This window comes from Camelina sativa, chromosome 2, assembly GCF_000633955.1.
Source record: "Camelina sativa cultivar DH55 chromosome 2, Cs, whole genome shotgun sequence".
In the NCBI taxonomy this organism is placed as follows: Eukaryota; Viridiplantae; Streptophyta; class Magnoliopsida; order Brassicales; family Brassicaceae; genus Camelina; species Camelina sativa.
Genome location: NC_025686.1, coordinates 17437612 through 17449100, shown reverse-complemented (window position 1 = coordinate 17449100; position 11489 = coordinate 17437612). Strand labels below are relative to the sequence as shown.

The 11489-nt window shown below is 33.0% G+C and overlaps 2 protein-coding genes across 2 annotated transcripts; both read right to left on the bottom strand.

Annotated features, from left to right (window-relative positions):
- On the bottom strand, positions 2807–3796 carry LOC104727846. The gene is made up of 3 exons (XM_010446915.1): positions 3698–3796; positions 3450–3537; positions 2807–3371 (listed from the first exon to the last, which is right to left on the bottom strand). Exons 1-3 carry the CDS (start codon positions 3701–3703, stop codon positions 3004–3006), a joined length of 462 nt encoding a protein of 153 aa, XP_010445217.1. The 5' UTR covers positions 3704–3796; the 3' UTR covers positions 2807–3003.
- On the bottom strand, positions 8540–11305 carry LOC104727836. Its single transcript, XM_010446909.2, has 6 exons — positions 11193–11305; positions 10998–11082; positions 10641–10828; positions 10478–10556; positions 9326–9979; positions 8540–9217 (listed from the first exon to the last, which is right to left on the bottom strand). Exons 1-6 carry the CDS (start codon positions 11196–11198, stop codon positions 8847–8849), a joined length of 1383 nt encoding a protein of 460 aa, XP_010445211.1. The 5' UTR covers positions 11199–11305; the 3' UTR covers positions 8540–8846.

Here is an 11489-nt window from a genome sequence, read left to right as displayed (position 1 = left end):
TGGACTTTTTTTTTTTTTTTTTTGGCAAACTACAATCTAAGATGGCAAACCAACAAATTTGCAGCGACTTAAATTGTATTAAGTCTCCCAAGCGTCGAAATAATTGTGAACCAAGAATTATATTTTCAATTACCAAGTTTCCAGGCAATTACTGAGGCGGTTTTGTTTTCATGTTGTTACGTTGAAAAGGATCTGGTCTGATTCTTTTGAGACAATATAGTTCTTGATTCTTACCAGATCGTTGTTTCGATTATGGCTACAAGAAGTTCACATAACCTTAGCAAGCATTTTTTTTTTGTCAACACCTAGCAAGCATTTGTAGTTTGTTTTTGTATATCGAGTCTCGATGTTAGGAAACAACTAATTTATTCCAATTTAATTTTCTCTAGTTTGAAGTCCACCTTAAGATTCTTCCATCAGTCAATTCCGAAAAACATATTTTGATAATCGAGTTTTAGTCAAAGTTTCAAAGATGCAAAAACACTATATTATGTGTTTCATTCTTTATTTTGGACGTTAATGTACATGATACGAAAGTGTTTAAATTATAAGATGTTAAAATTGTCGTATTTAAATGTGAGTTGGCTAACCCAAATTTTTGGTTATATCATTTTTCGCTATGCATTTTTTATTTATAATCAATGTAATTTTTATTTAACAACAAAAAACCATATTTACATTATATGAATCCAAGTTTTTGATGTTTTATTCACAAGAACCATTTTTCTCCCAAACACAAGAATCGATGAGCCTTTTCCATTGCTTCCCTCCAACGCCGGTGAAGGCAAACTTTGCCGGTGTCAGAACATAACCCGACTTGCTTCTCTTTGTTCTCGTATTCTTAGCTTTTTATTCTTAGTTGCTTTTAAACTTTTGTTTCTTTTTAGTCCCCCTCGACCCCTCCCCAACCGCATACATCCTTTAGCCGATTCAAACGCTAAGGAGGTCAACTGGTGGTCGGAACTCTGCAGTTCTTATCCACTATTTGCCTCCGTCTCGGAGAAGCTATCCGAAGAACCAGCAACCTTCAGATCTAGGTTTTCGATTCTCCAAGAAGAGATCTATCACCAGGTATCGTTGATGGCAGGAGCAGAACCTCTTGGACCATCAGAGATGACTTGCCTGGTGGAGTCGTCTACGGCACACGACAGTCTTCTCATCTTGGTTTCGACTTCTAGTACCGGAGACCTTAAGCTCCTAGTGTTCTCTCCCGAAGCTTCAAGCCCCCCTATAAACCCACACCAAACATCTTTTCTCTCATCGGAGATGCTCGATCCCCTGAATCGGACTTCAGTTCAACCTGGCCGCCGCGTGAATCCTCCTTTGCCTCCAAGTGAGAAACTAGTTTTTCTTTCGGTGGGCTTTTCAATCCTCGGCCCATTAAGGTTTCAGAGTCCATTAACAAAAGGTGTTTCTCAAACTTTTCATCTGCGTATACTCATGTTTGATCGGAACTCAAATCTCTCCCACTCTAGATAACCTTTGTGTAGATTTATATAACCATTTGTTCGAAGACTGCATTTGGTGTTAATCTACCATTTTTGCTAGTTTGGTTAAAGATTCCTTTAGACAACCTGTTATTAGAATCGCCTAGGGATCCGTCATATGAAATCTGCAGCTTGAATGAACTCGGCATTATGATCCAGTCCATGTGGAACTGTGATTACCAAGGTGCATTCAGGCTCCCTTCATCATCCCGTCTGATTACTGAGCCTATTAAAATGCTTTTCATCAACTTTGTGAAGTTTCCCCTTATGAACTTGAAGACTAGTGGTATTATGATCCCAACTCCATGGAGTGGGGGTTACCACAACACCTTCAAGCGTTTCACTCCTGAGCCTAAAACCGCAACATACCCTCTAACTATCTTCAAACAGAGCATCCTTAACCCTGCTCAAACCTTTGGAAAAGCTATCCTTAGGGTAGACAGCCTCATTCTGATGAGGTTCTCAGCTTTAGCCTTTTCAACACCGCTTGGTCTTCAATCCAAGATAGTGGCCATCTTCTCCTCCATTAATTTGGTCATGGAAGAAGCATCATTATTTCTTGACCTCACAGGTTCTAAAACCCTTGCAAGGCGTTGGTTCATAGCTCTCAAATCTACAATTTCGATGATCCTTATCTGTCTTTATTCCTTTGCTGTATTGGCTTTGGGAAAGGCCTTTCTTTATTGTATCTTAAACAATGATCCTTTTGTTGTATGTTGTGTTCTGTTTTAATGGAATAAAGAATATGTTTGTCTAACAAAAAGAAAATTATATGAATCCATAAGTAGTAGAGTTTTTGAATCGAAAAGAATTAGAAAAAAGTTACAGCTTAAACTAAAATACTTGTAGGACTTCTTAATTAAACCAAATCAAATTACGCAACCTATGTTCAAACTTGGAAAAATCTATGTTGTTTGAGTGGACAACGTCTATCACGAACTATCCAATATGAACTTGGGAAGCTGCTAAAGACTCAGGAAATATTGGGAGTTCTCCATGCCTTCTATAGTTTTAAAACCTTAGGCTTCTAAATCTGATCCGTTTTGGACATTTTAATAAAATTACAAAGAGATTTTAGTCTGTTTTTTTTTAAATGCAAGTAGTTTTAATATCTGAATATAGGGACTTAAATTAATCCTGGTGTGTGCTTCAGTTATAAGGTTCCTTTTTTAATGACTTCATATTTGTTGTTTATTTAACAGTAATAAATATTGGTTGAGAGGGATACGTAGCAGTCGAGTTTCGCTTTTCGAGTTTAATTATTTCACTTTGATCTCTGTAGAAAATATTGTTTCATGACCAAAATAGGGATTTGAGGATTAACAAATGTGATTAACGAGTTATTAAAAACCAGAACTGATGCGATGATATATATAACTAGAATACGGGAGCTCATGCATAGAGCTTTAACAAATCACTACCATGTATTGTTTTTTTCTTTGAAGAAGATACCTAATAAATTGGACAAAAAGACATGTCCAATGCATGTGGTAACACAATCATCCGAGTTCTCCCTTCAAACTACCCGAGGATGAGGGTTATGCTCTGGCCTAGTTTCACGCCAGATAACCATAGCGCGGTTTTGCTCCTGCCTTGGTTCACGCCTTGTAAACCTCACGCGGTTTTGTTCCTGCGGTTCACGCCTTGTAACTGCGCGGTTTGGCTCCTGCCTGGCTTCACGCCTTGTAACTGGTGCTTGGTTTTGCTCCTGCCTCGGTTCATACATAACCATAGCACGGTTTTGATCTGGCCCTTCATCGGTTGTAAGTTTGAATATAGCAATATGTTTACATATCTTCTTGAACTTTGTTGTCATTTCATGACTGTCAAATTTTCCCTTTACCTTAAGTTTCCCGTTTTCCTTCCACTCAACTGTAGTAACGCCTAAAACGTACAAATGGCTTAGAAAAAAAAACAGTCTTTATAATATTATTTCGGTATAGTATAATGATTGATATATACCTGTAAAATTTGCTATAACTTCCATAGCTTTCCTCTTCGTTCTTTCGTCATAAATTTCAAACTTGAACTCAACGTTAATAATGTTTTGCTGTACGTTAAACGTGTGAAAATTTTTAGTTTTACTACAGAGTCTACTAACTAATTTTCCATGTGGAATTACCACTGAAAAATAAACTATGTCTTTTTAATAAATTTAAAACAGAAACCTTTTATCACAAAAAAGAAAAATTAAAACAAAAAAAACAAACCTGCATTTTCAGAAAATGAAGAAGTTTAGAGAGTGAAGAGAGATGATGTAAAGGAACGTGATTATATTTTCGTGAACTTCTAACTCTATTTTGCCTCCCCCCCTATGTATGTATTTATATATTTTTAGATATTTTTCTTATCTTTAGCTAGCAAATAAAAAATACCATTAAGGTCAAGCAAATTAAAAGAGAAGAAAGTATTTACAATTTCGTTGAAGATAGAAAATGAAATATTAGGTTTGGTCCGTTTGGTGTGATGAGTCTTTCTACGTTAATTTTTTTTTCTTTTTCTTTTTCAACTCATCAAATATCCAATTTTTGTCAAGCCGAAAAGGAGAGAAGAAAGAAGCTGACTGTTTCGTCGAAACTATACGAAATGAAATATCCCAATTTTGTATACAATTTTTCTTTTTTTACACATCCTAACTTCAACGTCAGCGACACTGTCCCCCTCCTATCATTGAAAATAATAGTTTAGGAGAAAGAGATCGCGAGGAACCACAAACTGAAAAGTCCATAATAAATTCGTAGTTTCCGTGCAAAACCTGACTTCCTAATACCAGCGATTTCGTCAAGATACAAGATATATTAGAACAAGGCCACTTTTTAAAAATAACTTTTTGAGTGGAAAACTGAAAAATAATATAAGAGGTGGCCTTTTTAAAAGACCACTATATTGAGTCTTTTAATACAATTGAGTGGCCTTTTTTGTTGTTTGCGCCTTAATACTATAATTGAATCCAAATTTTCTACATCAAATTTGGGGTTCGATTAATAGAGAGTATAAGTTTTTTTTTTTTTCTAGATTATTGATTTACAGCTTTTTCGAAGTTTTGGAGTACTATAAGCGGTCTAGGCGGCCGCCTAGGCGCCGTCTAGGCGCTAGGCGCTCAGCAGACGCCTAGATGACCGCCTAAACCGCTTAAAATTACATAAATTGTATTTTAATATTTATTTTTGATTTTTAAATTACATATATTAAATTATTATGTTTTATATCTATATATGTAATTATAAACATTTATATGTTGTTAATATAATTTAAATACATGTATTTTTTTTTACTTTTGTTTATAATTTTATTTTTATTTTTATAACATATATATTTATATAATTTTATATATTTAATATTTTATGTTGTAAACGCCTAAACCGCCTAAAAACCGTCTAAGCCCCGACTAAGCGTTCTAGGTGCTAGGCGCTGGATCACCGCCCAGATACCGCCTAGCGCTTTCTTGAACACTGACTATAAGTATACATGCTATTTATGTTAGGGTATAGAGATACATACAGATGATTAACCCACTTGGAACCGTGCCAAGCAAACGCTTTTTTATTCAATCTTATACACAAACTTATGTTTTTTACAAGACTTGAATCTCAGCTCACTCTCTGATCTATTTAACACAATACCCTGTGTAGATTTAAGAGAAACTAACACACTCTCCTCCAAAGTCTTTTTATGATTGCTCGAAGATTACAAATCTCTCTACTTTATCCCCACAAGTGCTACCTTTTTTTAGGCTAGCCCTCATCTACTTATACTTGCACCAAAGATTTCTAACCTAAATCTTTGTGCATCCTAACAATAAGGAAACTATCTTTTCCGAATATCCTTATTCCCTTATCGAGATATACTCTCAATATCTTCGAGTATATCACGATTGATTCTTTCTTCCAAATCTAATGCTTCGTTACCTTGCCGAACAATCTTGCTCCACCTCACCTTGCCGAACAATCTTGCTCCACCTCAGCACTCCATGCCACGTCAGCTAATCAGACCTTTGGGACTCTCCACAACATCGTGTCATAGGCAGAGCTTTGATGCACTTACAATTTATACTTAGCATGTCCATCGAATGTCATACATGCTTAACCGTCTGTTGTGAATCTGAGTATTGAGGAGAGAGATGCATTGTGAAAACTATTTATCGCAATCGTATATGTTGCAGTATATTATCAAAATATGATTAGGTCAAATATCAGTAATCAAGAGATGAAACAAAAATTTGAATCCAAATGAATCAGATAATGTTCCTTTTGCATATTTTAACATTCAAACGTTACATTGGGAAGCAAAATAATCTTCTATAATATGAGAAGGTTTTTTCTAACTTTCTCTGCCAATGCGACACTTGGCGCTCTAAATTTGTGACACATGTGATAGGTCTTTTTCACTAATTTTAAATTAAATACTTTTAATCTACTTCATTTTATTTTATTTTTTATATGGTGTATAGTTTGCTTAAAAGGATTTTTCACATTGTTACAAAAATATATTTCTACCAACTTTTATGTTTAACATATAAGATATTTCCTAATAAAAGCATATACCATATAACCTAAAAATAAAACTACTAACCAAACCAATAAAAACACAAAAAAAAGTTTTTCCTAACTTTCTCTGCCAATGCAACACTTGGCGCTCTAAATTTGTGACACATGTGACAGGTCTTTCTCACTAATTTTAAATTAAATACTTTTAATCTACTTCATTTTATTTTATTTTTTATATGGTGTATAGTTTGCTTAAAAGGATTTTTCACATTGTTACAAAAATATATTTCTACCAACTTTTATTTTTAACATATAAGATATTTCCTAATGAAAGCATATACCATATAACCTAAAAATAAAACTACTAACCAAACCAATAAAAACACAAAAAATGTTTTTATACTTTTAAAGTAAAAACTGAAACCAAATTAATTTATGATAGACTAACTTTAAAATACCAAATATATTCTAATATTTTTTAAAATTACATTGTATTCAATAATCACATTTATTCTATTAAAGACAAACTCAAATAAAATTAAATGTGTATTTAATATTCTATAAGTTACTGGTTGACTGTTTGTAAAACTTATGTACTAAAAAAAATATAATGGTATCAGAATATAATTGCTTAATCACCCCATGAAATAACAGAAAACAATAGTTCCCAAAGATAATTTAAAGGTATTAGTTTTTTTAATAATTAGCAAAAAGAGATAATATATCAAATCTAAAAAAGAAAATTGACACACATTTCTTATCATAAATTTTATTCATAATTAAATTTGAGATATAGTATAATATATTTCTTAAAGTTTTATGACATGAGCCATATTTTAATATGCATTATTCCAAAAAAAAATTATATTAAGGGTGATTACGAGATTAAAGAGTAAACACTAGAGCATATGGTGTGATACGAGATTAGAGAGTAAACACTGGAGCATATAGTAAAACATATTGGTGATTCCTCTGTGCAAAACATATTGTCTAGATTCATAATCTCATTAGTATAATACAAAATTCAGGTTTCACAAGTTTAGTTTATTGATTGGTTGGAGAGTTCATTTTTTTAATAATTAAAAGAACACATTTTCAGCATTCATATAGAGTTTCTAACTTACAAGAAATTTGTTAGGAGGCTAACTGAAGAAAATCAAACCGTACCAACATATTGTGGAGTCAAAAGAAAATCAAATATTAAGATTGAGTTAAATAATATATATAAAGTTGTAAAATCACTTGCAAAACGATCAATAATTATCAATTATTTTTCTTAACGATTGAGACTAAATCATAATTTTTATTTATTTATTTTCACGGTTACTGACTTCATAATAATTTTCTGGTTATAGAGATCTAGCGAATCATCATATAAGTCTTGATTGCATCCATATATTAAAGCTTTGGAAAAGATGTAGGGAAAGATGAAATTTATCTGATAATAGCAAACTATTTTCGTTTTATCTGGTCTCTACACATATCTCATTTGTGCTAAGACTATCTCCAACATATATTCTATTTTTACTCTAAAATAAAACATAGTTTTTTCAATATATCACTCTATTTTTGACTATAAGAAATAAAGTTGAATATAGAGTAATCCTAGCATTTACTCTAATTTATAGTAAAATATATAGTAGTGTTGGAACCAATGTTACTCTATAATAGAGTATTGACTTTAAAATAGATGCTCTAAAAACCTAACAATTTATCACAAAACAATAAAATCTAAAACAAAAGAACTTTGAGGGATTTAATTTCTTTATTCAAAAATATTTCTGATAGATATGTTTTGTTTATTTTTATTTTGCGTCAAAACATTAAAAACCATATATATAAAGGAACACATATTAAACATTTTTAAAATACACTTTTCATAAAAAAATTCATTTCAAAAATATATTTCTAAATTTGATATATATTATAATTAATAAAAAATAATTAAATATATCTCGTGCATCGCGCGAACCTATTTCTAGTATTACATAAAATCACGATTTTTATACAACAAAATTATATAATCAGAAAATCATGACAAGTCGCACAATATCAAAGAAATCAACAATTCTATAGTATTTCATGGGCATGACTGCTCTATTTCTCCTAAGAAAATTTTCTACCCAGTCTACATTGTACCATACTTGGAAGCAGTCAACTCTCTATCAATTCATTCGCCATTCAAGATCATGAACAAAGGCATTCACAACACTATCATTGTAACAAGATAATGAAAACATTTCCGCAATTTGATGAACCTTTGAATAACATGAGCTCACCCAAGTGACTGACGTTATAGTATCGTCACTTGCTTAACTGAAGCAAACTAATTTGGGGTCAAACGATGTTACTTCCCTATTAAAACTGACGGAGCACATATCTCGTACTTCCTCTCTAATCAAACCAAGGTTTGACTCAAGATCATAGATCTGTTCTTTACTATTGGCCATTGACTCTTCCGCAGGCGTCGAGTCAAGACTAACAGTCTCTGTTAATTTTGTTGTTGTTCTAGCAATTGTGTGGTGTGGTGCTGTCACGAGCAACTTATATTTATAACGTAACAAAAAAAAAAGCACACAAATCTTTAAAAATCTCAATCAACTAAACACAATTGGAGGACAAAACCTTAAGGTTTACAAAAACAACAGATCGCCAATTATGTGATAAAACCACAACAGATAATTAATGAGACAAACTAGATTATAGAAGAAGAGATGAAATTGTCCAGGGAGCTCAAACCGATCTGATAGACTAGAGTAAATTATGTTGGACCTTTATTCTTGACACGTCTTTTTTTCTTTGTCAAAACATATCGTAGCTTAGCTTTGCCATTACTTTCTTTCTTTGCAACTGATCATGCATGCATATATGCTTAATTTTGTGAACTCTTGCCTCGCGTGAACCCACTCGCTCCGTTTGATTTCAAGGACTGATAGGGGTTCACTCTATTGCTTGATATTGTGGGTTGAGAGGAGTACGTCGCAGTGCTGGATAGTGATTGAGAGAGATTCTCCGAACTTCTTGATCGTGAGTGAGACGGATTCCACGAACTGGATGGTAGTGTGGAGTGAGAGGAATACGCCGTATTACTACTTTGTAGTATGGATTGAGATAGATTCGTCGCACTGCTTGATCGTGAGAAACTAGAGTGACTACGCGTACCGCTTGAGCCAAACTCTGTTTTCTTAAAACTTGATGTCGATCCTTTGGAACCTAGTGTTCGAGCTAGTGACGTTTCTATTTCTGTAATAGATAGTTTAACACAAATATCTTCTAAGGTTAACAAAGAAATAAAAGAAAATGCAACGTATACTTTGATGTCGATACAAGAACCAGAGTTTTGTGCTGTACCTTGTAAGCCACCGTCATAAGGATTATATATATGGTATTTTCCATCTGGACCTTTTTTTATTTGCGGATCGAAGTGCTGAGCATTTTGGATATCACGTTTGAAACCTTCCTCCTTCTTGACCTGAGGTTGTTCCTTGTTCAAACCAAACATCTTTGCAAACACTCCTTCTTGCTTTTTCTTACCATGGTTATGTGCAACGTAGACTCCTTCTTTTTGCGGCTGCAGAAAAGGCTTATTCGCATTTTGCTTGTCATGGATCGGCAGCTGATTTGCTTCCTTAATCCATTGGTGTTGGTTAAAAACAAAAGGTCCACCCGCAGGCGCATGCACACGTGCAGCAGCATCGTAGATTAGCGGCTGCTTTGCTTGGTTGATACCTTGTTTTCTTTTAAATGGTTCATGCTGAGGCGCAGGCACACCATAGCCGTATCCGTACATATTTTTCGTTTTTATACCAGGCTCTGTTTGCAATTTCGAGCTACCGACATCGGGTTGCTTTTTTGGCGGCTCTGCTTCTTCTAAATCTTGTCCATCCCATATTATCTTAACATGTTTATCTACTTCTTTTAGTTTCGTTACCATGTAGAATTTCTTAATTTCTCCTCCCTTCACCCGTAGATAAAAATCTTTCTCGACCTCTACCGAAGTAACTCCTAACAACAACTTACAAACATGGGTTAATGATTTATATTTTTCAAAAAGACTAAACAGATCGAAATTCTTACTTTATATAGAAACTAGGTAAAGTACAAGAGCTGTAAAATGGGGAGAAATGTTTTTAAATTTAATAGTAGTAATTTATACATAATATGAATAGCTAATTAACTATTTCTATTTCTGTACACAATGATATTTACAATAACACAACGTAGCAAGCAAGGTGTTGTTTTTACTTTTCAGTTCTAGTTTTATAATATTAAAATAATAAAAAAAATCTAGTGAAAAAAAAAATAAAAGTTCGGAATGACGTTTATATCTATTATAAAAATATCAAAATAATCTCAAACTAATGGTAATATTCTGTAATTTTCAACAAAACATGTCATATTTTATAAATGGTCTACTCGATTAATAGTAGGGACTGATACATGAATTATTTTGTTTAATAACATAGGCTACATATAGCCATAGATTTTTTTTTTCTAATGTACCTGAAAACTCCCAGATAATTTCCATAGCTGCCGGTATGATAAGTTCATTAAGAACTCTAAACTCGAATACAACTATCTCCTGCAAATTAGCGGTTCATGCATGGTAAGTAATAATATTTTTAGTTCCTTCAAAATAATCTGAAGATTTATAAAAAAAACGGACCTGCGTTTTTGGAGTGTGAAAATAATTGTAAACTGTATCGAAACCCGAGATGCGATTTTGCTCCGATTTATGTATTATGTCAACAGAGTTATCTATCTCCTGTTGGAGTATCTCCCCCATTACATATTTATCAAAATATCCTTTCACCTTTAGTATACCTTTTTCATTGATGTCTACTAAAGTAACTCCTAGAAAGTAGAAACAACAAAATATTATTGCTTCAATATTTTGGCCTATTTAGATTAATTAAATCACGTACGTGTTGATTGATGGATTGATATGGTTTCATTAATACAATCATATAAGTAGATTTGTTATTACCAAAAAAAAGAAAGAAAAATAGAAGTAGATTTGCACCTTGAAACATCCAGACAATTTTCATAGTGTTCCGTTTAACGCTTTCATCAGAAAGATCCAACTTGAATTCAGCTGTCTTTTCCTCCTGCAATTTTAATAGTTGATAGTTTACGCAATACTCTTTTAGATAATCTTACCGTTTGAAGTTTTCTTTGCATAAAAATAATATGAAAATTTTGAGAAAAAAAGACGAACCTGCATTTTCAGAATGTTACAAAGATAAACACTTAACAGTGAAGAGAGATTACAGTAAAGGAATGTGATTGCAACCTCGCTGCTTGCATTGCACAATAACAACCCTTTGCTTCCCCTCCCAATATTTATACAATATTTCGTTTGTAACTAGTGAATATAGTAATGATTAGGTACATCCACTGGTACTATAAAAGGAAATAGTCAATTTTGTACATCAAGACCAACAAACCATTAGAGTCTTTTTATATTATAAATGGTAGAATCAGAACAAGTTGAGTCTAGTTTAGTCTTTCTAAA

Coding starts and splice junctions, on each gene's coding strand:
- LOC104727846 (XM_010446915.1), bottom strand. Junction 3,372..3,449: donor AGTTATAGCAAATTTTACAG/GTATATATCAAT, acceptor TGTACGTTTTAG/GCGTTACTACAGTTGAGTGG.
- LOC104727836 (XM_010446909.2), bottom strand. Junction 10,557..10,640: donor TTCACACTCCAAAAACGCAG/GTCCGTTTTTTT, acceptor GCTAATTTGCAG/GAGATAGTTGTATTCGAGTT. Junction 9,980..10,477: donor AATTATCTGGGAGTTTTCAG/GTACATTAGAAA, acceptor AGTTGTTGTTAG/GAGTTACTTCGGTAGAGGTC.